At 45.7% G+C, this 27525-nt stretch overlaps 1 protein-coding gene across 1 annotated transcript in view; it reads right to left on the reverse strand.

Moving 5' to 3' along the window:
* The window catches only part of AP1B1 (adaptor related protein complex 1 subunit beta 1), an 896137-nt gene that overhangs the window by 625789 nt on the left and 242823 nt on the right, over positions 1-27525 (reverse strand). Inside the window, exon 9 of the mRNA XM_069619269.1 lies at positions 15221-15336. Coding sequence (XP_069475370.1) covers positions 15221-15336 — 116 coding nt within the window. The remainder of the gene's footprint in view (positions 1-15220; positions 15337-27525) is intronic.

The following is a 27525-nucleotide window of genomic DNA, read 5'->3' on the forward strand; positions in this document are numbered from 1 at the left end:
AACACTACGAAACTTACCTGGAACAGTATCCTGTCTTCAATCCATCGCCGACTTCAGTTCCACTCATCTGAAGGTACGAACTCCATCATCCAGCACCACAGGCATCCTGGAATACCATAACTTGGAAAGAGGAGAAAGAAAGACAGCATTAGTAAGAGTTTACTCACGTTTCCTCCCGAATGAAGAAAGCCACACAATTCTTACCTGGATAGTCATGTCCTGGTCAGTATCATTGCTGGAACATTACGGCGCTCGGCGAGGAACATCGCAACCTGCAAGGAGAGAAGAGACACAGGTTAGCAATATAAAAGGCAAAACAGCGCCGCTCATCACGCATTACTCACGGGACAGCATGGCGCACACTGCGCTTTCGCCTACTGGCCCATGCTCATCTTCAAACTGCATGACAACACCAAAATACCTTTCCATACCTAAAAGGAAAGAAGCAAGACATTATTATTCGAATGAAGAGGAACATAAGAACTGCATATAAAGACTGTAAAGCAGCAAACCTTCGGAGTCGCAGCAGGCCTGGATTCCCACAGGGCGGCTTGCACCAGTGAAGTAATTTGGTCGCTGCTCGCCCCCCACATCTACGCTCCCCTGCCACGAGCAGCAGGACGCAGAATCCACCTTTTACAATATTAAGGTGAAGAGAGGGCCCAAGGGGCAGGAAGGAGTTGAGGCCAAGGAAGGTGGAAAAACAAAGACAATCTGGTATTGAATCCAGCTCTCCTATATTGCAGACCCATCTTTAACCAGAGGCCTTACCAAGGAACCGGGATAGGGTTTGAGAGTGCAAATCATCCAAACAGGGCTGGGTGGCATCCCCGTGGATACCAGGTGAGTAACAAAAATTGCTTTCTTTGTACAGCTCCATCTTGGTGCCAATGACAAACACACTGTATGAAGATCTTTTGGACTATCTGAATTTAGATTCTTCCCTAACTTTGGGGGAACTCAAGAAGGTTGCAGAAGACTTACTGGTCTACTGTGAACAAGATAATCACACACTGATCCCAAATCCTTTGAAGGTCAAGAAAGCAATCACAATGAGAAATTGGATAACATCAGATTCGGTGAGGGCCTCCTCAATCCCTATATCTTTCTTTAAGCATGGAAAAAAGCAGGGCCTTGTTCCAAGGTATTTAATGAAGTTCACAGATAGGAAGGCAGAGCTTCATGAGAGTATGTCTGAACCGTATTAAAACGGGCTCAGTCTTGGCCAAATGGGGATTCAAGGAAGGGGCTCGTATTCCAGAGTGTATAGACCTGAGTAAACAGACGCTTGAGCATCTATTGAGATTCTGCAGAGGAACCTGGGACACTAGGGTTGAATACCTGGACAACTCAGTTAGGACAATTGATTGACTATCAAGTGCTGTTAGGGAGAATTCTCATTCTATGCTAATTTCCCTCACCTAGTGAGTCCCCCAGCAGCTTTGCTGGATTTCTGGAGTTTATTCTTTCCACTTGATAAGAGTGTGAGCCTTTTTCCCCACTCTAGCATGTGTTTTGCCATGTGTTTTTTTACTGTTTGCGTGATCTTGGGCTCTGGAGCACTCCACTCCATGAGACCCACCTTTTTGTGTGTGTTACACAGCACCTTCAGTGCAGTGACACAGGGTTGTCTGTGAGACTTCCCACTGACTCCATTTTTTTCTGGGGCTGACTACTGTCCCGCAGAAACAGGTAAAGTGTTGTTTACTTTGTGTAGTCATTTAAAACTACAGACCCAGTACACCCAATCTAACATGGAGTACTGAAAAGGGTTAATGCCTATCCCTTTTTGTCTGTGCCTCTGAGCTTTGTTTTGCTCTTTTAACATTTAGACTTGGCTGGTAGCAGTGGTATCTACCCTAACTTTTCTACCGTGATTATGCTATATAAATGTGGTATTGTTCCAGGCTATTACATTAGCCTGGAACATAAACCCGCTTGACCAAATACTCTTTCTTTTGGCTCCGGTCGGGTTTATTCGCCATTTCTTTTTGTTAAAGTCCTTCTTGTGTTTTACTTTGCACGGCAAACCAGGTTTGCCTTCTTTGTTCACCATCTTTTGGCGGGCTTCTGCAAAGAAGCCCTCTTGGCGCCTGGGTGTCTAGGTGGGCTGTATTTGAGGGAGGGGTGTAGTCATCCCCTGCACAGGGTATCCTAGGAAACCCAAGTCGCACTTTGCCATGATTGGCTGAGGTGGTTGTCTGGGCCGGACAACCCGCCTGCTGCGTGATTGACAGCCAGGCTGAGTGAATGGGGGATTTTTGCATAAAAGGCAGGACTCTTGGGCTGGAAGTGAGAGTCGCCACTGGAACTACAAGGAACCGAAGAGAAGTGGAGAAGAAGACGGCTGGTGCAACTACCACGTCCCGGTGAAGCCCTGCTGCAGTCCTGAGCCATCTACCCTTCAACGACCAGAGAAGATCCAGTCCGGAGTCTTCTTCCCTTGAGCCTGGTGGGGTCAACCAGCTCAACTTCCACAGCCAGAGGATCCTCTTCGTGGTCGAAATTGCTGCACACTGCTGTAGTGGTCCGGATAGCCATCTGAAGAGCCTCTCCTGTTTTAAAAGAGTGCACCTTTTAATCACTGTCGCTGCTGCTGGCCTCATCCCAGGGTAGTGCAGCTCACTCCAGACGTCCTTGTCCCCATGACTGAAGCTCCTGGAACTGAGTCTGCAGGAAGCTACCAGGAACAACTGCCGTGGCACCAGCTTCTTCAAAGAATAAAAGGTACTGTGTCCAGCTTCGAGGAACTAGGGTGAACCTTTTTCTCCTCACCCAAGGCTTGCCCTGGTCTTCCTTCCCTCCCTCTTCTAACTTTTGCTTCCTCTGTTGACAATATCCAAGTACTCCTGTCAACGTTGAATCTTGAAATGTCTGATCCTCGACAACAGGAACCCGGTTCCACTTGACATTGGCGCAGGCCTATTGACTTATCTTCCTATCAACAAGTGTTCTCTGATCCTGTCTGCCTTGACAAAAGTATTGCCTGTGATTTTTGCCCCCAACTCTCTTTTGCTAACTCAGGTGCTAAGTGTGTTTTTACCTCGGTAAAAATGATTTCCGCGGATAAACGTATCTTTAGTAAGACCGAACTGTCATTACTGTCAAAAAGTGATTGCATATCTATTACCGGTAACGTCTTTTGTTTCACAACACCGGTCCGTCCAATCATAAGGTACTTACCTTGAGTCGTTCTGCACAAAGTGAATTGGTTGTGTGTAGTGTATTTTACGTGTGGTTTTAATTTAATAGAAGTGAAGTGTTTTGTGAACTGATGGTTTAAAAATAAATGTACTTTTACTTTTTAACCAAAAACCTTGAGTCCGTGTTTGCTTGAGTCACAGTAATTGTAGTCCTTGGTGTAATCTCTACTACTACTCATTTGCTCTTGAGATAAGTCTGGCTGCTCCGCTACTGCTACCACTTTAACCTTGTAACCCAGGCTTGTACCAAAGGTGAACTTGTATTGCCACTTGTAGTCTTAATTGTGTGTAGTGGTCCCTAAAGGCACTGCACAGGATTCTGCCTAACAAGTGCCTTCTGGGAAAGAAGGTTTGCCGGCCACGAGATTAAATTGACACTGAATGGCATAAGAGTGTTGCAATACACAGGATTAATTCTACAAAAATATTGTTAATTTACTTTGCGGTTAAAGGAAGGGTGTATTCCTTCCTTTACTTTTATCCTGATTAATTTTTGTTATGTGAACATGTTTTTCTTTTTTTTTTCTCTTTACTTCTTTTTTCATATTTAAAGGAAAACTGTATTGAAATGGTGTAATTGAATGATTGATTAATTTTATATAAGAAAGCTTGTGTAAAAAAACCTAAATTGGTTATATCACAATAAATAAAAATAAAAAAGAATCTTTCATTTACGAACTACTTCTGAGAACTTTGGCAAAGACTTTCCCGTTTAACTTTCAGAACCATTCATCCTATACAAGACTTTAACCCATTGACTTTGGCCTAACCTATTGCATTGAATCAACTCCTCTGGGGAACTCTAAATATTTGCACGGTTTTAGAGTAACTGTAATATTTGTTTTATTAACCTTTGCCTTTTTGCTCCTACTTCAAAAGCTTTGAATGCCGTTTTGCTCCTCCGTCAAAGTAGTTTAAATGCCTCAGAACCTGATATTGTGAAGTACTGAAGTATATTAGTGTGTGATGTAGATTGCCTCCTTCTAGTGAATGTTTTATAACCGACATAAATAAATTAATAAGTGTTTTACCAAGAAACCTTCACGATAAGAGTCTATCTGAATACTTGTAATTATAGACCTCTGTGTAACACCCTTACAGCTCACATTCCCTCTTGAGATGGGGTCTGTATGCTCAGCAACGCTACCACAAAACTGTGTAGTACAGACTTATACCAAAGGTTGGTTTTGCTCACACTTGTAGTCCTAGTTGTGTGTAGTGGTCCCACAGGGTACTGCATACAAACTTTGCCTAACACTGGTGGCAGCAGTGAGGATCAATTGTATAGTTGTTGCATTGAGAGTTGTACTTTACTTTTGTTCAAATAGTATACTTCACAAGGCTAAGCACCACTATAAAAGTAATTTTATCATGCCTGATATGGATTATTTCAGACAGGAAGCCCTGATCATTCTAACAGTAGACCAACTGAAAGATGTGGAAGGTCAGGAATCTCCCTGTTAAAAGGAAAGAAAAACAAATTGATTGAAAAATTGTTGGAATACCAAAGTCTGAGAATTAGGTCTGTTACACCTACTTCTTCAGCAAATGTGGGAAATGGTAATGAGGATGATAATGATTCAGAGTCTAACTGTAATGTTATTGATGAGCAAGAAAAGTTTGAGGAGTCTCGGGTGTAAGCTCCTCTGAACCTCAACAAGCTCTTGGGCCTCAACCTTTAGCCACAGGGACCCTACCAGGTCCAGTACTGAGTCCAGAATGTGTCTCTCTTCAAAGAATGAGACTTGAGTTAGAGTTCAAAAGGCTCCAAATGTAAACTGAAAGTAAACATCAAGAAACAAACTCTGAGAAATGGAAATGCATCATGCTCTTGAAATGAAGAAATTGTCTCTTGAAAATGGTTCTCTCCCAGAGTCTTCCAGCCCTAGAAGACATTGCATACCTAAGGAAGCTGTGAGTATATATGAGGTGAAGCTTGATATTTTGGATTGGTTGGCTGCTTTTGAGTAGAACTATGGCAGTTAGGGTTTCACAGGGAATCAGTGGATTCCTTGGCTTTTGTCTAGGCTTCCCCATGTTGTAACGGATGCTGCAATGGAGGTGGGGGAACTTGATAAATTGCAGTATTAAAATGTGAAGCTAGCTTTGATAGCTAGATTTGGGAAAACTCCTTCCCAGTACCTTAAGAGGTTTAGGACCCTCAAAAAGCATGATGGTAGCCCTTGGGCTACCTGAGTGTGTGAATGTTTGAAGAACTTAGATGGTTGTCTTAAGGGTTACAGAGTTAACACTTTTGAAGGAATGAGAAATCTATTTTTGTTGGAATCTATTTTTGATGCCTGCTCTCCTGAGCCGAGACAGCACATGGCTGACTAAAGAACTTGAGCCAAAGAAACTAACAAAAAGCTGCTGACTTGTGGGTTGTCAATGGGGCTACTCACAAGGATTCTGGGGCAATTCAGAAAAAGGATGATGGGAAGCAGCAAAAGAAAGATGCCACAGAGAATTCTAATACCTCCAATCCAAAAGAGGGCCCCAAACAGAAAAAGGATATGCCACAAGGGAAACCAATCAGGCTAGTGAAACCAATGGTGCCAAACCAGAGAGAGTTCAGCAGAAAACCCCATTTGTCAAAGCATTTGGAAAATGTTATGCTTGTGGGTCTACTGACCATGTGAAAGGGGATCCCAGACACAAGGGTAAACCTTCAGGGGTCCACACTGCCTCCTTAGCCTTTTCCCCAGAAGGAGAAGTACATATGGCAAGTGGAAACTCAACTACTGGCTTAAGACCCCATTGGAGTCTCTGCCAGGTTTTTTTTAGTGTACCTGGGTCTGTGGGAACAGCCGAATTTAGATGTCTATAATTCAATTCCAGATAACACAAAAGAATATTACAAGGAAGTAAATGGTCAGGAGACTCCTGCCATTAGAGACACTGTGGCCAGCATTACAGTGGTGGATGAAACTTTTTTCAAACCGGAGGATGTTGCTAAGGCACCCAAAGGCCTCGCTAAGCTTGCTGGAGGCCTTGTCCAAATGCTTCGAAGACTACCAGCGCAACAACATGACCATAAGAATACCTGTTAGTGTAAAAAGTGAGGTGCCTGGGAGAATCCTGTTGGGGAATGACTTAAAAACTCTTGGGAGTTGTATCAAGCAGCCCTAGGCCTCCTAGTAAAAGGAAACGGGAGCAGACAAAGAAGGCCAGACAGAGTACCTTAACAGGCTCTCGAGAGGATGTTACAGAAGAAACTATAACACCCCGTCCACAGGAACTACTAACTGCTATTTGCAAGAAGAAAGACAGGGAAAACCCAAGGTCTCAAGGAAAAAGCCAGAGAGTGTTAGGGAGAATTCTCATAAATTTGCCAATTCCCTTCATTTTGGAGACCCCCAGCAACTTTTCAGGATTTTGAGGACTTGATTTTTTTTAAATCGGGAAAGAGTGTGAGCCATTTTTTTACCACTCTTTCATGTATTTTGATGTGCGTTTTATTCGTGTTCTTTGATTATGGAGTTTTAGATAACTCCATAGGCATCGTCTTTTCATGTGTGTTACACAGCACCCTCAGTGCAGTAACACAGGGAAGCTTTTTAGGCTGTCACAAGGTTTAAATACCTTCTCTGGGATAAACTATTGTTTCCCAGAGAAGGTAAGGTTAAATTGACTTTACTTGTCTTTTTCAATTCCTACACCCAGCACACTATCTTTCTATAGAGTGCTGGAGGGGTTACCTAGTATCCCCTATGTCTAGATACTCATGTAGCAATCAAATGCTACCCTTTCATATCGAAATGGCTGGTGGCAGTGGTTTTACACCGAACTGCCATGATTTTTCCCGACCGCGAACACCGGTAGCAAAAAACCGCGGGAGCCATGTTTTTCAAGATGGCGCCTTAAGCCCCTTTGTTTAAACGGGTCCCGGTCTTCTTTCACCGTTTCTTTTTGGAAAGGTCCTTCTAGCGTTTGTCTCTGCGCTCCAAGCCAGGTTTGGTCCCTTTGTTCCTACTCCTTTGATGGGCTTCAGGACTGAAGACTGCCTCTGGCACCTGATTGACGGGGATGGGCAGGAAGTGAGGGAGGTGCCCTAAACTCCCTGTGCTTAGTCTCCTAGGAAACCCAAATGCACTGTGCTGTGATTGGCTGGCTGACTGTCAGGCAAGAACAGCCACGCTGCTGGGTGAGTGGCAGCTAGGATGGAAAGAATGGCAGAAAACTGTTTCAAAAGGAGAGTCTCTAGGATTTAACGGCAGAGTCGACCACTGGAACGAAAGAACATAAGACGAGCTGTAAGAGGACAGCAGCTGCAACTACTGGACCATTGGTTTGCCCAGTGGAGCCCTGCTGCAGGTCCGAATCGCCAAGTTCACCTCGATAGCGAATCCCCTTCAAGGACGACTGCTTGCTTTGAGTTGGTGGGACCAATCAACTCTTAAGCCACCCGAATACCTTTCTCGCAGCTGGTTAGGATTAACCATGGGAGGACACCAGCTTGTGTGCATGAAGGACAGCAACCAGAATCGAAGAATCACCAATTTGCCAGATTTGTGACCAGTCCCCGTGCAGTGCAGGAGTCCCCTGACGTCCTCCCTCTAGTCCCCACGACTGAGGCTCAGGAACAGCGAGAACTGCCAGGAACAGAAGTCTTCAGCTGCATCTTTTTCTTCAATTTAAGGTACTGTGAAAACCTGTCCGAGAGAACTTACCTCTCACTGCGAAAGTGTGTACAACCATGGCAACTTGCAGGCCTAGTCAGCTTTTGACCCGACATACAAACCTTTCTTCCGTGAACTACTTCTAAGAACCGTGGCAAATACTTTTCCAGTTTAAATACCAGAACCGTTTTTACATTAGTCCAATGAATTTGGCCTACCTATTGCATTGAATCAACTCCTCTGGTGAACTCAAACTATTTGCACTGTTTTAGAGTATCTGTAATATTTGTCATTAATTTATGCCTTTTTGCTCCTACTTCAAGGGAGATCAAGCGCTTACTATTCAGTATTGTAGTATAACTTGTGCGATATTGGTTGCCTCATTTAGTGAATGCTTTACAAATGATTGTGTAATAAATTAAGAAGTGTTTTTTTTTTTTACCAAGAAACCTTGAATCCAAGTGTCTATCTGAATACTTGTCATTGTAGACCTTTGTGTAACACCCTTACAAGCTCACATTCACTCTTGAGATAAGCCTGGCTGCTCAGCTTGCTACCACAAAACTGTGTGGTACAGACTTATACCAAAGGTTGGTTTTGCTTACACCTGTAGTCCTAGTTGTGTGTAGTGGTCCCAAAGGGTACTGCATACAAACTTTGCCTAACAGACACTTATGAGGACGTGAAAGAGCTAAACTAAGCATGACTCAAGACGTGCCAACTGCTTCATTGACACCAGATGGCCTCCAAAAGCTTATTTTTTTTTTAAAATTACATTTATAAAGCACCCAAACAGCCCAGAGGCATTGTGGCACTGTTACAAGGAAAACGTCTGTTACATAAATTTAGTTGCATTACAGGGAAACTGCTTAGTTACATGAGCCTATGCATGTGTTTGGATATGCAGAAGTTGGATACATAGGTGATATTTCCACCCAGGGTTACATATTGGGCTGCATATCCAAATTGTATATCAGAGTTGTTGGTCATAGAATACACAGAAGAGGCTGGGTAGTGCCTTAGTGGCGGTATGTGTGAGTTTTTAAGCAAATAGTCTAGTTTTAATGACTTTGCGGAAAGCAAGGTGTGGAGGTTCTGCTCTGAGGCTGCGTGGGAGGGAGTTCCATTGCCTAGAAGCAATGAAGGGGAAGCTAGCACCCCCACCTCTGGCACTTTAACTCTAGGAATGGGCAATAGGTTGGTGTAAGGTGTTCTTGTGGGTCTGGATGAATGATGACTGTGCGAAAGGTAGGGAGGTGCTGTGTGATGTATGTATTTGTGAGTGAGGGCAAGTGTTTTGAAAAGCATGCATTGGCGGACAGGCAGCCAGTGGGCTTGCAAACTGGCTGCGGAAATGTGTTCTCTTTGGGAATGCCCAGTGCAGCGCTGAGGGCATTGTTTTGAATAGTTTGGCCAAATGTTCTAGCAGAGGTTCCTGTGAAGAGAATGTTACAGTAGTCCATTCTTAAGCCTATGGACGGCGATGGACAGGCAGTTTGTGCTGCATACGAATGGTCTAGTGGAAGTCTAGTGTAGTAGGCTGCAGAGGCTGCAATTGCACCAACTTTTCTGGTCATGGTTAGATTGGAATCCAGGTAGACTCCCAGTGATTTGACTGATTGGGAGACGGGCATGGTGGGGTTGTCGATAGTGAAGGTGAGATACTGGTTGTCAAGGTTGATCCGTGAATTAGTAGGGTCTATCAGTAGTAGTTCTGTCTTAACCCCATTTAGGAAGAGCTTGTTCTCAGCCATCTATGTGTGGATGGTGGAATAGATGGAGGTTAGGGTTTTGGAATCAGCCTCAGTCACCGGACTAGGGGAGGAGGACTTGTGTATCATCAGCATAGTTTGAGTACATAATGCAGAGCGAGTCCAATGTTTTGAAGAGAAGTATAGTGAAAATATTGTATAACGTAGGCGACAGGCAAGAGCCGTGTGGGATTCCACATAGGATGGCAGCTGGGGTAGCTGATGCTTGGTCTGAGAAGACTCACATCGCTCTTCCTTGGAGGAAGGAGGCAATCCAAGTGATTGCGTTAGGGAAGAAGAAGGCCGAAGGTGGAGAGGTGTTGGCAGAGTAGGTCATGGTCCACCAGGTCAAAAGCAGCATAGAGGTTTAGGATTAGGAGTAAGGCGGGTTTGCCCGTCTCAGTCAATTTTGTTTTTGAGGTCTAATAAGGCTGTTTCAGTTCCGTGCCCTGGACGGAAGCCAGATTGTCAGGAGCCAAGGATGATATTGGACTCTAGGAAATGCTGGACTTGCAGATAGGCTGCTTTGGCTTAAATTTTAAGTAAGAAGTGCACAGTGGTTATGGGCCTGTACTTATTGGGGTTGGATGGGTCGAGTGAAGGCTTTTTTAGGAGGGGGGGAGAGCCCACGCTTCCTTTAGGCTGGGAGGAACAGAACTTGATGAAAAGGAGGCATTGATGAACGCCGTGAGGAAGGGTTTGAGTAGGTCTGCGCACTCCCTGATGAGTGTTGCAGGGCAGACGTCCCCTTTGCACATGTATGGTTTGATGTTCATGATTGAGGCTACTTCAGTCTCGTTGGCATCCCTGAAGGAGAAGAGTGTTGGGTTGGAGGCCGTCTGGTTAGGGGTGAGGGGCTGGGCAGGCTTGGGGGGGTGGGGGGCCGTAGAGATGGTTATTTAGGATTTTGTTCTTGAGGGTGTCCAGCTTGTGTAGCATGGCTGATTCGATATTAGAACAACAGGCTTTGTTTTTTTATGATGGCTTGAGGGGGTGTGGGGGGGGTCGACTGGGGAGAGGGGGCAGAGTTTATAACTCCCTGAAGATGGAAAAGATTTCCTTACAGTTGGATTTGGCATTGGCGATTCTTGTATTGAATGAGTTGGCCTTAGTGTGAACAATCGCTTTTTTGTATTCGTTGGAGAGTTTGTGTAATTAGAGTTTGTCTGCAGCTAGTTGGTTGGTTTGCCACTTAGATAGGGCTGAGCACTTTTCGGAGCACAGGGCCATGAGTTCTGGGGTAAACAGTGGGCTTAGCTTTACGGACAGTTAGCGGAGCAATAGTTTCTATGGCTTCAGAGAGTACATTGTTGAGGGAGTGGGCAAGTACATTTGGGTCTTTGGAGAAAGGGGTCTTTAGAGCTGGAACATTGAGGTAGGGGGCTAATCTCTCTTTAGTGAGAAGGTGTGCGCTTCTGGTGGTGGAGGAGAGAAGAGGCATGGAGAGCGGTTTCTGGACTTTGGGTGGGGAGAGGGTGAATAGGATGAGGTGGTGGTCAATCCAAGGGAGGGGAGAGTTGGCTGTGACAGTAGGTGGGCAGCTGTGGTGAGCTACCCAGTCGACGGCGCGACCTTTGCTGTGAGTTGGATGGGATGTTGAGTGCGAGAAGACTAGTGTTTCCAGCACTTTTGCTAAGGATTTAGCTGACGAGTCGTTGGGGTCACGTAGTCCTAGGTTGAGATCGCCTGCTAGAATACCTTGGAGGAGGTTTTTAGGTTGTCAGAGGAGGCGTGTGATGGTGGAGTGGAAATCAGTGGGCCAGGAGGGGGCGGTAGACAATGTGTTGTGTGATGGTGTAGTTATGCGAGGTGGTGCATTTGAGGGTTAGGAGGTCGCAGTTACCTGCGATAGGTTAGTCAATCTTTCTGATGGTGAAGGAGTCTCTGGATATGAGGGCTACCCATCTTCTTTAGAAAGAGGCCGGTCTTGGTGAAAGATGGTGTATTCTGTGGGGAGTGCAAGGGCAGGGCCAGATGCTTCATGTAACCATGCTTCTGTCACCGCACAGAGGTCAAGGCCATGGGTGGTGATCATGTCATATACTTGGTGGGCTGGGATGGAGCGGGTGTTGATGAGGGCACAATGTCGGGAGGTGGGGTGTTAAAGTGGACAATGGTGGTGACTGGACCAATACCCGTAAGCAGGGTATTAGGCAGAGTAGGCGAGGTGGTATAATTTGTGCATATAGAGGCAGCAGTATCAGTGCATGCGGGCATGGTGGATGCAATATGTGGCAAGGAGGTCGGCGGCCCCGAGGCATCAGCACTGGTGTGGGTAGTGGGCAAGGTGCCATGGTGATGGCATTGGAGCAAGTAGCATCACCAATTATTTTAGATGTGGGCGCATGGTGTGGCAAGGAGGCTGGGGGTGCATGTGGCATAAGAAATAGCATCACAATTAGCAATGTGAATGGTAGGCTTGGTAGTGGTCTTAGTGCATGGGGCATTGCCAGTTTGTTACAAGATGGTACAGCCTGTATTCTGGAGGCAGCATGTTAAGTGGTAATGGATGTGAGATTAGGCAGACTCGGAGTATTAGTTACATGCAAGTAGGATATGGATGATGTGGGCTTCTTAAAAGTCAGCTAGCCGATGATATTGAGCAGAATAGTGAGGCGTGCACGGTGCAGCAATGTTTGATATACAGTAGTGAGGAACGAAGACACAACAAAAGGCAAAGGTGGTAGTAATACAAATTTACATAGCGGGTAGCCAGAGCTAGAGTGTCAGTGGTGAACAGTGGATAGCTGGAACTCGATTAGTAATGTATAGCAAGCATTGTGGAAATTGATAATGAGGATGATAATTGTGAGTCCAACTCTAAATGTCTTTGAAGAGTCAGAGCCTCAGCAGGCCCTTTTACCTCAACCTACATCCACTGGGACCCCACAAGGTCCATCACTGAGTCCAGAATATGTGTCTCTTGAGAAATTGAATTGGAATTTAAGACATCAGGACATCAAACTCAGGGAATTGGAAATGCAACATGCTCTTGAAATCAAGATTGTCTCGAACATGTTTCCCTCTTATACTCAAGGTTTCTTGATTAAACAATTATTAATTTAACAGTCTGTTCAATAAGCCTTCTTCAGATGGGAGCGATATTAAAGCAACACACAAATATACTTCAAAATACACCCTCTTAGTTTCTCTAAATCAGCAAGTACCCATTTCGGTTGGCAGACAGATGGTTCCTTCACACAGAGTTGACATAAATAACTAGGGCAATGGACATTAATATATCATTGGTACATTTAGAGCAATACTGAGTTGGTGTCAAAGAAAAGGGTTTGGGAACAAAACAAAGGTTAAACAAATATTCTGAAGCAGGGAAGTATTTATTAACCCTGCAGTGCAAAGTAAATTAACCTTTTCCTGGAGGAAAGGTAAAACACAAAGTCAGAGGTAAGAAGAGTCTTTCTGGTAGCTAGGCCAGTCAATGTCAATTGATCAAAGGTCTAGGCGAACTGAAACACTTCTTGCTGGTAAGTAAAAGTCTTGCACAATGTTTTAGAAGTCTTTTTAGAAAAATAGCATCACTGTAGGGCCACAAGCTGGGAGGCTTATGAGGGGCAAAGCTGCAAGCAACTCCGCAAAAGGAACTAAAGACAGGTCTCAACTGAGAACAAGTAAGGCTACACAACAAGAGGTAAGTCACCTTAGTTTTACAGTACCTTTGGTTAGAAGAAATGGTTCCAGCTGGCGTCTGTTCCTTTGTAGGTCTGCAGATACTGTTGTTCCTGGGCCTCAGCCGTGAGTACAAAACGGAGAACGTCTGAGGACTCCTGCACTACAACTTGAAGGTCAGCAGCAGCAATGGGTCAACTTCAATTCAGCAGCACTTTGCAGTTTCAGCATCTCGCGTCTCTAGCAAATAGCAACACTGCAGTTCTCGGATACCACTTCAGACCTTCCTCGCATCGAGGGTCCAGCTTCTGTTGAGGTGGCTCAGGCTTGGTCAGTCCTGCTTCTTGAGAGTTCAGAGGATCTTCCTGGAGCTCGGTCCGACTTAAAACACACTCACTCAATTCCTCTCCCTGGCACTTTGGTTCCTGCAGCAGCAATGGACGTACAGCCAGCTCTGAGAGGATTTCCAGATGAGCTTGTATTTGGGTCGATTGGTCCCACCAACCCAAGGTGAGAAGTTGGTCTTCTCTAGTTGAGGTGAATTTGGAGCTTCAGCACTGCAGCAGGGCTTCACCGGGCAAACCAACGGAGTTGCAGCAGGCGTCTCTTCCAAGTTCTTCTTTGGATTCCTTCGTCCAGTGGTCGACTCCGCCTTCCAAGCCAAAAGCCTCCCCTTTTATGCAGGTTTCTCCCATTCATTTGCAGCCTAGCTGCCAATCACACAGGAGGGTGGCTGTCCTACAAGGACAGCCCTCCAGCCAATCACCCTTGGGTGCATTCCTGTAACCAAGGAGCCTAAGCACAGCGAATTCCGGGCACCTCCCTCACTTCCTGCCCCTGCCAGACATGCTGGAGACAGAGGCGGGCTTCACTCCCGAATCACGCCAAAGACAAAATGAACAAAGGGACCAAACCTTGTTTGGCGCACAGAGTAACTCTCAAGCAGGACCTTTCCAACAAGAAATGGAGAAAAAAGAAGACAGCATAGTTTTGACAAAATGGGCATCCATGGGCGTCTTACTGCAGCTGCAATTGCAGCCCGCGGTAAATACACACAATGGTAGTAAAAAGTAAACCACTGCCACCAGCCATTAATTGTAGAATGGCTGACATAAAAATGTAACATGAGAAACTAGGTAAAGGGGATACCAAGTAACCACTCCAGCACCCTATTGTAAGATAATGTGCTGGGTCTAGCAAGTTACAAAATGTTAGTAAAGTCACTTTCACGTCACTGCTCTTAGAAACAGTAGTTTTAACAAGAGAAGATATTTAAACTTTTCAGAAAATCGAAGCGACTTCCATGTGCCACTGCACTGAAGGTGCAGTGTGTCACAATGTAAAGATGGTGCATATGGAGTTTGTCAAACTCCAAAGTCAAAAGAAACAGAGTCCAAATCATAGAAAAATATGAGAGAGTGGGAAAAAGGTCTCTCTCCAGGTTAGAAATGAAAAGTCCTCAAGTCCAGCAAAAAGAGCTGGGGTCTCCAAGGTAGAAGGGAATTGGCACATTTCCGAGAATTCTCCCTAAAACCCATGAAAAACTCACAAAAGGAAAAGGGCATAGGTCTCCAGATAATGAAACCACAGAAGAAAAGTAATAATGAGGTTCATCTCCCACCATCACTGCAAGATTAAATATTAAAAGACTACATTTCAAAAAGACTCCTGCCACGTAAAGGAAGGCAAATGATAAGAGCGGAGAGGAAGAGCGAAAAAAGGGTGTAAAGGGTGGAAGAGGTTGTGTGATAAAGAGATGTACAAATAAGGTTGGAAGGATAAATAGAGGGAAAAGCAGGGTGAAAAAGGAGGTAAAATGTACAAGAGTACAGCAAGAAAGAAGAGAAAGAAAGAAAAAGCTAAGTAAGGCTAGAAGCAACAAGGAGAGTGCAAGGGTATGGGTGGGGTGAATGCTTGAAGGGGAAAGGCAGAAGAGAGCAGGTTAACACAGATGACCGTGGACAGGGGCAGAAAGTGCCCCTCTTTTAAAAGGGGAGAGTTGCAAGTCTAATGCACGCACTTGTTTGGATACTTGCGGAAAATGTCCTTGATCACCACAATGGCTTCTTGCACCACATAGTTGACTTTGGTCGAGATGAGGTCTAGCAGTGTGCTGACACAGCGTTCTGCTGATTGCTGTTAAAGAACAAAGCACAGTTAAGTTTGTTTACAGAAAGTCATCCAAGTGTTAAACGGCTGGAGAGGCAGAGCCAGATCTCTATGGCTCGAAGCCCCAAGACGTGCATTACAAAATGGTTAAAGACTCCAGAAGCAAAGGTACATGTATGGTTAGACACAAAATGCAGACCATTAAAATTTCTAAGTATTATAATGACGCAAAAGACCTACACGTGTGTGTGTGTGTGTGTGTGTGAGGTTAAAGATCCAAAGCACAGAAATGTCCGCTCCGTGTGTACATTACAGGTTATGGATTAGAGGCCCATGAGCCTGGTAGCCAAGTGAGATTAGAGCACCAGGACACAGAGACATCCTTTTCAAAGTACTAAGAGGCCCCAAAAGAGGGCATTCCCATGGGATAAAGAAAAACAAATCTACCCATCAGTGGTTATAGCTGTAGCAAACATACATAAACAAGATTAAAGCCAAGAGGCAACGCTTCATGTCTTGTGAGAGGGGACAGAATTGCAAGGGACATGTAGACTTCCATGTCATTTTAGAACATTGAGCACAACGAAATAGAAAACTGAGAACTAACGTAAATATATCCATCCAGGTGCAGAAAGTAAGCTAAAGACAGAAGTCCACAATGGTTTTGACCTTGCGTAAATTACGGTGTCACAGTTTCTACTCAAATGGGGCACTGCTTTATTAAAATCCTACTTGGGCCCAGTACATCTGTACTGGAGAACCCTACGCCAGAGCACAATGACCTAGGCTCAAAAGGGCTGTTCTGACCACATGGGTTGTTGTGAGCCCCGATGGCGGTCTTCATATTGGTTCCAACTGGTTTATACCAGCGTAGGTCCCAGTGTTCTCCCCTTTTCCTGTATGGGTTGGCTAGGCCGTGTGGCAGTCCTACTGACTAACCATTGTGGTTGGTCATCTGACCTTTTGCCCGTTAGACCAGATTTGGAGCAGTACCCTTTGATTGTACTACAACCACCAATGATCTCCTGGAAATAGGAACCCAACCTTTGGTAGAAGTCTGTACTACACCGGTTGGTAGTGTGGCTGAGCAGCCAGGCTGATCTCAAGAGGGGTCAATGTGAGCAGGAGGGTGGTTACACAGAGATTCACAGTGACAAGTATCCAAATACACACTTACTCTCAAGGTTTCTTGATTAAACAATTATTAATTTATTTAACAGTGAGTTTGAATAAGCCTTCTTCAGAAGGGGCAATATAATAGTAACACACAAATACACTCCAAAATACACACCCTTAGTTTCTCCAAATCAGCAAATACCCATTTGGGATGGCACACAGACACTTCCTACACCCAGAGGGAACAAATAGCTAGCACACTGTGGACATTAATATATCACTGGAACATTTAAAGCAATACTGAGTTGAATGTTAAAGTAAAGAGGTTTTAGAATAAAACAAGGTATCACACAAATGTTCTGAAGCAGGTAAGTACTTTTGAACCCCCCAATGCAAAGTAAATTAACCCTTTCCTGGAGGGAAGGTAAGACACAAGTAGGAGAGAAGTCTCGTTCAGGGAGCCAGGCCAGCCAATGTCAATTGGGCAAGAGTATAGGTGAGCTGAAGCACTTCTTGCAGGCAAGTAAAAGTCTTGCACAATGTTTTAGAAGTCTTTGTAGAAAAAGTAGAATCAAAGTAGGGTCACAAGCCAGCAGGTTTGTGAGAGGTAGAAGGTGCAAGCAACTCTACAGAAGCAACCAAGACAAGTCTCAACCGAGATTAAGTAAGGTTACAACAACAAGAGTTAAGTTCTTAGACTGTACAGTACCTTTGGTTAGAAGAAATGGTTCCAGCAGGCGTCTGTTCCCGTGTGACTCCTTTTTTCCTGTGCCTCAGTCGTGGGGACAAGAGGGAGGACTTCTAGGGACTCCTGTAACACAACAGGACGGTCTGCGACAGAAAAGGACCAACTTCTATTCAGCTGCACTTTGCAGTTTCAGCTCCTCACGTCTCAGCAAATAGCACCACGTGGCCTCTCGAATACCACACTGGACTTTCCTCGCATCTGGGGTCCAGCACTCTGAGGTGGCTCAGGCTTGGTCCGTCCTGCTTACTTGGAGTCCGGAGGATCTTCCACAAGCTCGGGTCTGACTTTAAAGTAATGCACTCCCTTTTGGTGTTCCTCTCCCTGGCACTTTGGTTCCAGCAGCAGCAGAAGTACAGCCAGCTCCGAGAGGATGTCCAAACGAGTTCACTTTGGAGTGGATTGGTCCCACCAACTCTAGGGGAGAGGTCGTCCTTGTAGGGCTTCTCTAGTCGAGGCGAATTTGGAGCTTCAGCACAGCAGCAGGGCTTCACCAGGTAAACCAACCGTCCAGGAGTTGCAGCAGGCATCTCCTCCAAGTTCTTTTTCAGATTCCTTCGTCCAGTGGTCGACTTTGCCTTCCAAGCCAAAAGGCCTTGCCTTTTATGCAGGTTTCTCCCATTCATTCCAGCCTACCTGTCGATCACACAGTAGGGTAGCTGTCCTTGCCGGACAGCCAGCTGGACAATCGTCTTTGGGTGCATTCCTGTAACCAAGGGGATTAAGCACAGGGAGTTTCGGGCACCTCCCTCGCTTCCTGCCTCTGCCAGACATACTGGAGCCAGAGGTGGGCTTCGCTCGTGAATCCCACCAAAGACAAAACAAACAAAAGGACTAACCTGGTTTTGCGCCCAGAGTAAATCTCTAGAAGGACCATTCTAGCAAGAAATGGCAAAAAAAGAAGACCGGGCCATTTTGACAAAATGGACACCCATGGGTGCAATATTGCAGCAGAGCAGAGAATGCAGCCCGCGGTAAAAACACACAATGGTAGTAAAAAGTAAACCACTGCCAACAGTCATTAATTGTAGAAAGGGTAACAAAATTGTTACATGAGAAACTAGACAAAGGCTCCAGCACCCTATTGCAAGATAGTGTGTGCCAGGTCTAGAAATTTACAATTGGAAGTAAAGTCAATTTCACTTTACTGCTCTTGGAAACAGTTTATCCAAGAGAAAGTATTTAAACCGTAGGGAAATCTGAAAGACTTCCCTGTACCACTGCACTGAAGGTGCTATGTGTCACAATATAAAGATGATGCCTATGGAGTTGGTCAGACTCCAAAACCAAAATGAAACACAGAAAACATAGAAACAAAAAGTACAAAGTCTCAAAGTTCAGCAAGAGAGCTGTGGGTCTATAAGGTGGGAGGAATTTAGCACTAAACAGAAAATTCTCCCTAACAGTCCCCAACCCATTCCAGCGATTGATGGGCTGGTCACCCAGACCCCACCCACCAAATCTGCTCCTTGGAACATAGAGCCAGCTATTATCCCTGGGTTGGGATAATTTTCTGCTGGGTTACCACCCTTCAATGCGCCCCGAAGCGCCAGGAACCATCTCCATGGGATCCCTCGTCTTCCCAGTCCGATTCTTCACTCCTGGCTTGAAGAATGGGAACATGACAAGGTCGTTTGTTCTTTTCCATCGAGGGACTCTTTGCTGACTCAGCGTTGAAGACCTTGGACACCGGATACTGTAAATCACAACGAGGAAAGAAGCATGCGTTTACCCAGGTTATTTCACCGTGCTGTAGCAATGTACATTAAAAAAAATGCCATCGTAAGTACTTGCCCCTGGTTTTTGGGGGGTGGGCTATTATTTAAGATACTCACCCTTTGGGGTGTCTCTGTTCAAAGATTCTTCGGAGGTGTCAATCATGTTCCCATAGACTTACATTGGGGCACTCCTGCTTTGCTGCAACTTCTCCCGGGGCTTTAGGTTCTGCAAGCAACCTCTGGCTCGCTTCATAGGAGTCTCCTCCGGTTCTCCCAGGTTTCTTTTTAACATAATCTTCAGCTGTGGGTTAAAACAGACTTGCCACCATTTTCCAGATACAAGTGGATGACCAATTCACTTTATCCCATTGACTTATGGCACATCCAACCTGTCCTGGAACTCTCCTAAAAGGACTTTGGTGGGACCAACGTGCACCTGGACATTTTGCCTCAGCCCACGGCGGATTCAGGAAGTTATAGGCCAATACCTGGTATTTTAGTAATTAGCAGGGATTTCTAATGTATTTTTAAAATTCTACTCTTCTGGCCTGTAAAAGTGAATGTTTGCTAATCCGTGATACATTTTAGTAACTGTTCTTTCTGGGACAAATGTCTTGGCAATGGTTGCCAAAATGTATCCTCATTTATTTATTTTTCTCTGTATCTAAATTACATTTTACCCTACATCCCCATTATTTAACATGTGTGCATTTGGATCAAATTTAATACTATGTCCTAAAGCTCCAGAATTATTGTGTAGGATTGGTGTTGGCCTTGGGGGACATTAGGACTGTTTCTCTTGCTGGATACAACGTCTGGTTCCCTTTTCTTCCTAACCATTTGCCTATATGTGTTGGATGCTGACCACCTGAACAAGGACCAACGATGTATAACAACGGTGGGAAGTGTCTTTCAGGACACTACTTAGCTGTGCCAGCCTTACAGGATTTTACCTGCTTTGTTCAGTTGTGCGTTTCCCTTGTTCTCCCTTCACCCTGCCCCGTGTCATTTTATGTTGCATGCCTATTTGAGGAAGTGGGCCTACATAAAGGCACTGGGGAGAGGAGAGTGCTTGAAGATATTTAGTGTTTAGACTTTATTGCGTATTCCTTAATGTTGTGCATTATCCATTTTCCTGTGCACCAGGTGCTCAGTACTCATTTGACCTGATAGAGATCTATATGCGCAACATAACAAAAGTATAACATGCATACATCTGTGAAATACACAGGTGAAATTTAGGAAATGTGTTATGTAGGTTGGTTTGGGTTACGTAGGTTTGTTTGGGTAACAATAGACATCTATGCCAGTATACAATTTTGGGTATGAATATGGTCTATATGAGTTATGATAGAAAGCTGAATGGTTAAGAATTATATGAGTTGGGTCTGTGATCAATTGAATGTACTATTATAATGAAATTAAGATTTTGTATTGGTAAAATCTTTTGACTATATACATATGGAATCCTGTCATCATTGTCTATGGATCAATTGTTGATTATTATTGTGCTGCCGCTACTGCCAGGACCTTTGTAAACACCCTTGGCGCTGACACGATGCCGAAGGGGAGCACTTTGAATTGCTAATGCCTGTCCTGTATCATGAAACTTAGATATTTCCTGTGTGCTGGCAACATTGAAATATAAAAGTATGCAACGTTCATGTTCAATGTTTCCATGTGGTCCACCTGTTTCAACAGTGGGATCACCTCCTGTAGCGTTACCATACAAAACCTGTGGTTTTATAAATTTGTTTGCTGGGCGCAGGTCAAGAACAGGGCGCATGGCGAGGTCCTTTTTGGGTACAAGGAAGTACACTGAATAAATACCCTTGTTGACATGAAGAATAGGGACGGCTTCTATGGTGTCCTTTCCCAGCAGCGCTTTCCACCTCTCGATTCAGGATCTGCAGATGGTCCGGTGAGAGGTGCTGTGAGCATGGTGGTCTGAACTGTGGTGGTCGGACGAATTCCACGCAGTACCCATGGGCGACCGTCTTTATAACCCATGGGTCTGAAGTTATCCCCCGTGCCGTGAGGAAAGATGTTAAACGCCCCCCAACCGGGGTTACATGGGAGGGGACCTGGATCTGATGGTCATTTCTGACCAGAGGCTGCGGCTCCTCTGGGATTGGGGCCTCTACCTCTGCCTTTGTCGCGTCGCTGACCCCTTGAAGGGTAGTAGGCAGGGCTTCCTGATTTTTGTCCATAGTTATAGTTTGCCGTGCTGTAGTTCTGATTTGCACGGGGCTGCTCTCGAAAGGACCGCCGTTACTCAGAAACCTTCCCCCCAAAGGGGAGGTGGTTATCTGTTGCAGGGACTTAAGAGTCTCATTTTTGGCTATCTACAGGGCCTCGTCGACCGTTTTCCCGAAGAGATTGGTCTCTTCAATGGGTTTGTTGATAGAGCGGCCTTTGTTTCAGGCTTGAACCCCGAGTTACGAAGCCAAGAGTGCCGCTTGAGTAAAGTGCCCTGGACCAAAGACCTGCCTGCTGTCTCAGCAGTGTCCAGAGTGTTCTTGATGATATTCTGGTTACCCTGCCTGCCTTCGGCCACAATAGTGAGAGCTTGGACTCAACGGGTTCAGGAACCTCCTGGACACCTTCCTGTACCAGGTTCCATTGAGCGTCTGCATAACTCGCCAGCAGCATGGTGTTATCCGCTGTGCGTGTGGTGTATGCAGCTGCTGAGGTAACACGCTTACCTAGGACGTACAACCTCTTGGATTCTTTGCCTGGAGGTGCCTCCCCCGTAGCAAGGGGTACTCCTGCCCGTTTCTGGGTGGTAGTCACTACCAAGGAGTCGGGCGGCATGGCCCTTAATTTATTGAGGGCCTGAAGGGGCTGGCCGAAATAGCTTTTGGTTTGAGCTGGCGACACCAGGGAGGGGGTCAATCTTCTTTTAACAGAATTTAGGAGAGTAATGGCTTGGCTTGAGGGGGTTTCTCCTTGAGAATATCCTCCACAAAGTCTTGTTCAGGTACCGCCTCTTGAGTAGTGATCTGCTGCCTTCCTTAAGATGGCATTGAAGGCCATTTGGTCGTCTACAGACGAGGCCTGGCGAGCCGGGGTGGATGGAGGAAAATCCAGGCATAGAATATCAGTGTCCTGATCTTGCGTGGGAGCTGCTAAGGCTCCGTTTCCACTTGCTGGGTTTCCCTCCCAATTGTCAATGGCATCAACCTGGTCCTCAGTGTAGTGCTGCAGGAAGGAAGGGTCTTCTTCGCTGTAGATGCCTTTATAGGTGTCCATCTGGACCAACGCTTCCTGATGGACAGAAACCGAGGGCGGAGAGTCAAGATTTTCTTGAAAACGTGAAGCCGATCTTACAACAGGTTCCCCACGAGATCTCTTAGGGGAAGGCTGTTCGGAAAAAAAGACAATTTTTCAAGACGATCCATGCACCCTTCAAATTTTTCCCTTGTCCACTTAGAGGGCCCAGAAGGGCCTAAAGTTGGAAGAACGTTGTTTTCTGGCTTTTGTTGAAATTCTGACTGTCCTCGTAGTTTGAGTGCATCAGGGCACCATGGCGTGTCTTTAGACTTGTCCGCAGCCTGCTCCATGCGTCCGGTGTACGTACCAACTCAACCGCCAAAGTCATTCTGGCAATGCTGTCTTCAATCTCAGCTGAAACGGCGTGAGTTAATGGGTTCTAAGGCTTATCAGAAGATTTACCTACTACCACAGCATTAGAGGGCCTAGCAGTAGATTTTCACCTGGAGGCCTAGTAGTAGGTTTTAGGCCTACCGGGCCTTTAGGAATCGGAGCGTCGAATGAACGCACTTCGACGTGTAAACCCGATTTAGGGGTAGCGCCCAGTCGCAAGACACTGCTGCGGATGTGGGGAAGGCTGCTGATCTACCCGATCAGAGGAATCTGCCGAAATTTTCAACACCCCTGCCGGCACCTTCACCTTTTTCGTCAGAACTGTCAAAATTGGTGGTGGGTTGTGTGTTTAGTGTGTTGCAGTCTTTGTACGTACCTGTCGCCGGGTGTTGTCCCTGAAGCGTGACTCGTCAGGCCTGGAAGGGCCGGGGACGGGCGTGGCGGACCTAGAAGTGTCCGCCTCGAGGTCTAGAACATCCGATACAGATGTTTGGTCATTGGAGGTGCCCCCGTCACTTTCGGCGGGTGTGGCGGTGGGGGAGGAGGGTTCAGCCCGCGACATACCGTACACGGCCAACCGCTTTACACAGTGCTCCTGAAAGGTCTTAGGCCGAAGGAGCTTACAAGCCGCACACCGCTTCTTTTCGTGATTTAAGGGGAGACAAGAATTACACGTTCTGTGCTAGTCTTTCCGCGGGTATCTGACCCTACACTTAGGGCAGAACCTAAATGGAGTCCTTTCCATAGCGAAAGGTACAAACAAGGATGACCAGATCTAGAGGGTAAAGAGGAAAGACATAACGAAAGATATGGCCACCCCGACCCCAATCTCCCTACTGTGTAGGTCGACCAGAGGGCCCGGCCACATGGATGCCTCAGCCACCGGATCTTAGGTGCGGAAACCCACCGCCATAGAAACTTCCTGCAGTCTTCGTCAAAGTTCTTAATCGCCGTCAAAGTGACTTATAAAAGGGAATAACCGACACAGTCGGTATAAAGATAAACAATGTCTCTTATGCAAGAGCTCCACTATAGGGCGACCAGTTATATGGGCAGAAAATAAACTATCTCGGGGACCTCGGCACGTGAGGGATTTTGGGTACACTACACGTCACGATAGGGATAGTGTTACAGACCCGCCTATGCCGACGTCCCCTTTCGGTCCTTGAAAGACAAGATGCATTACTCTGCGGTTACCACTGGATGTCTGACCATATGCACAGCATGTGATTCTAATGAGATTAACAAGCATCAGAAATATTTTTCTGTATAACCATGTGGTGCATTTTCGAGAGGCAAGTGTGTGGACTAAATTTAACTTTGGTTTGCCCGTTACTGCCATCTGAGAATTAAGCCTTGTCACTCCACGTTACCTACCTGAAAACAGCAGTTTGGCTTCCCTTTGACAGATCGGTTAGCCCCCCCATAAAGTTCAGTGGTTGTATATCCCTCAGAGGGATACACACATTTCCTTCCCCAACCAAACTCACTTGCGCTGCTGTCTCCCAACTCTTATACACCCTTCAACAGTTTTTCACACCCTCTACGTTCCCTCTCCCTACCCTATTCACATTCCCTAAGGAACATTGTTAGGGGAGTTTTCCAAATTCCCCCGTGTGATGTAGACTTCACAAGACTTCCCAATGGTAGATCTGAATCTCTTAGTATCAGTCTGTACTACTCGAGGACCTTGGTAGAGTGGCGGAGTAGTCAGGCTTATCTTAAGAGGGAATTAGGCCTGTAGGTAAGTACACTGAACATAGACAGCAAAATATTGCAAAGAATTCACATGATTCAGTGTGATATATAAAAAAAAAAAAAAGAATTGTGGTATTAATTTATATACACATTAGAAAATATAGAAATATAAAGCCACTGTTTACTTTGCTTGCGGTCAAATTGTTAGAGTTTGACAGTTCTACCGTAATATCGTTCTTATGCGCATTCTTTTTCCCGCGGTCAATTTATACCGTAAATCCGTCTAGTCTGTATCGTAGTACAACTTACGCGCGCAGGCAACAAATGCAACAAGAACACAGTAATACACTTTAGCAGCAAAGAAGAGTAAGTGTGGTGTTAGGCAAGATTGTATGCAGTACCCTTTGTGTGCACTACAATAACCTTGATCACCTGGCAATAGGGACCCAACCTTTGGTACAAATCTGAACTACACAGGTTGGTAGTGTGGTCGAGCAGCCAAGCTCATCTAAAGAGGGGTCAATGCGAGCAGTAAGGTTGTGACCGAGTTTCGCAATACAGTTATCCAAATAAATACTTACACTCAAGGTTCTTGATAAAAACTATTAATTTCATTCAGTTATATAAGCTTTCTTCAGAAAGGGAGCAAAACATGCAACACTTAAATATACTTCAAAACACTCAATTTCTCTAAATCAGATGACACTCATTGGGGATGGCACACAGACTTTTCCTACACCCTCAGGTGACAAATAGCTAGGACATCGATTTATCACTGGTACATTTAGAGCAATACTGAGTTAGGTGAAAAAGAAAGAATAGAGGAATAAAACAAAGCTCAACGTCCCGGGAGGATAGCTCATCGGCAATGTGCTCGCCTTGGAAGCAAGACGACACGGAGCAACACAAGATCGAATCCCGGATCCGCGCTTAGAAACCTCTGGGTATTAAGCGCGTTATAAATAACCTATCATATCAGAAATGACTCGTAAACCGGCAAATACTTTTAAACACCTTGCAAAGCACAAAGTCAGAGGTAAAGAGGGGTCTCTCAGGAAGCCAGGACAGCCAATGTTAATTGCACAATGTCAAGGGGAGCTGAAGATCTTTGCAGGTAGGTCAAAAAAAGTCTTGTACAACACTTGAAGGGCCACAAGCTGAGAGGCTTGTGAAGAGCAAAGCTTTAAATGTTAAAAGTATTTGTACTGCGCACCGTCACCAACGGAATTGGTCCCCAGGCGGATCTGAAAATGATAAAGGTGGGATGGGTTAGTAAGGTGAAGAAGGGAGTAGGATAGTGAGAGGAGTGGTGTTCTGTTGGCAGCTTCAACTCAGTATACACCGGGAGCCGAGCTTTGGTGCGGGTCTCAGATCGGAGTCAGTCCGCGTGTGCTATTGTTCCGGCATGTGTTGTTGCAGTTTTGTGAAGTGCGTGCGGCTTGTTGTGCGAGAGATGGTTGTGCGAGTTTGAGTGAGATAAGTATGCAGAGTTTGAGCTTATATTGGTTAGTGGGTTACCTGACCTTTACCATGCTAACATTCACAGTTCTGTCTGAGTGTGGCACTTGTTGGCCCTCACATTCCCATCTAGACGCGGCGCAGGCCAATGTTTAGGACTCCATCCAGGTGTGGTCATGCCAACATTCACAACTTCATCCGATCGCCACGCAGGCTGGTGTTCACAACTCTAAGTGTGGCACATGCTAGCATTCACGTTTTTCTAGGCGCGGGCATGTTATCCTTCAATCAATCCTATCCAGATGTGACGCAGGCCAACGTCCATCTAGGTGCGTCTGCCGGTCTGGATATGTTCATCCGGTACGTACGAGTGGGAGAGTCACTTGAGGGCTTTCGTCTGGGTCTAGGTATATAGTCAGTCTCTGCAGCCTTCCTTTGTGGCTATTTTCCATGATGTCTTATGCTGTCGAGTGGTTAGTTCTTTGGTTTGAGTGTTTGTCCAGTTTGAGAGTGGCCGAGGTTAGAGTTATTTTCATCATTGTTTAATGTCTGGGCATTCTAGTGCGTCTCCGTTGTGGTTACGCTTTGAAGAGCCATGATTTGAGGATTTTCCTGAAGGCTATGTGGTTTGTTGTATGTAGTTTGTTAACTCTGCAAGGCAACCAAGGCAGGTCTCAGCTGTGAGAAAGTAAGGCTACACAACAAGAGCTAAGTTCTTAGACTTTACAGTACCTCTGGTTAGAAGAAATGGTTCCAGCTGGCTTCTGTTCCTGTACAGCTCTGCAGATCCTGCTGTTCCTGGGCCTCAGTAGGACGTCTGGGACAACTGCTCTGCAATGGGACGATCAGCGGCAGCAATGGGCAAACTTCAATTCAGCGGTCCTTTGGTGTTTGAGCTCCTCGCGCCTGACAGAAAATAGCAACACTGCAGTTCTCAGATAGCACTTCAGACTCCTTGCTTGTGGGGTCCAGCACTCTGTTGAGGTGGCTCAGGCTTGGAAAGTCCTGCAACAGGGAAGTCCAGAGGATCGTCCTGGCGCTCGGGTCCAACTTCAAAGCAATGCACACAATCAGGAATACGTTGGAGGACACAATCCACTCGAAGAACAAGTTACTTACAAACTGGTAACATTCTTTCGTTTGGATGTTCCTCCAACGTATTCCTCATCTTAGATGTATTCCATCCAGCTTTAGCTGCTTCAGAAAAAAAATTCGGCACAGGGCGCTGTGCGTCGATGTGGTCAAGTCGATGGTCCCTCGAAGGCCTCCGTTGAGGGGGACGTCATCGGGTGTATAAATAGCACGCGCGGCGCCCGTTGGCCTCAGTTCTGTTTTCCCCCTTCATTATTGATTTTTCACTGTGTAGACTGTGCCGGCAGACAGGTAGTTGCCTTGCGAGAGTTGGAGTGGCAATAGCCCGGAAAAATCTACAGAGGGGTAGGATGGGAGGGCGATGAGGAATACGTTGGAGGACCATCCAATCGAAAGAACGTTACCAGTTGGTAAGTAACTTGTTCTTCGAGTGGATTGTGTCCTCCAACGTATTCCTCAAGATAGACTCCCAAAGCAGTATGGGCAATTCCTCTGGAGGAGGGGTTAGATTTTTCGATACCCTTAGATGGCTGAGTATAGTACTGCTTTACCAAAATTAAGCTTCTTAGACTGGGAAGCATCCAGGCTATAGAAATTTTAAAAAGTATGCAGCGAGGACCAAGTTGCTGCTTCACAAATGGACCTTATAGGAACACCTCTTTGATGCCTCTGGTAGAATGAGCCCTTAGACCTTCTGGTGGATCTTTTTGTGCTAATCTGTAGCATTCTGGAATACAAAGCACAATCCAGCGCAATATTATTTACTTTGTCACTGACGGACCC

Source organism: Ambystoma mexicanum, chromosome 10 (genome assembly GCF_040938575.1).
Source record: "Ambystoma mexicanum isolate Mex_15411 chromosome 10, UKY_AmexF1_1, whole genome shotgun sequence".
NCBI lineage: Eukaryota > Metazoa > Chordata > Amphibia > Caudata > Ambystomatidae > Ambystoma > Ambystoma mexicanum.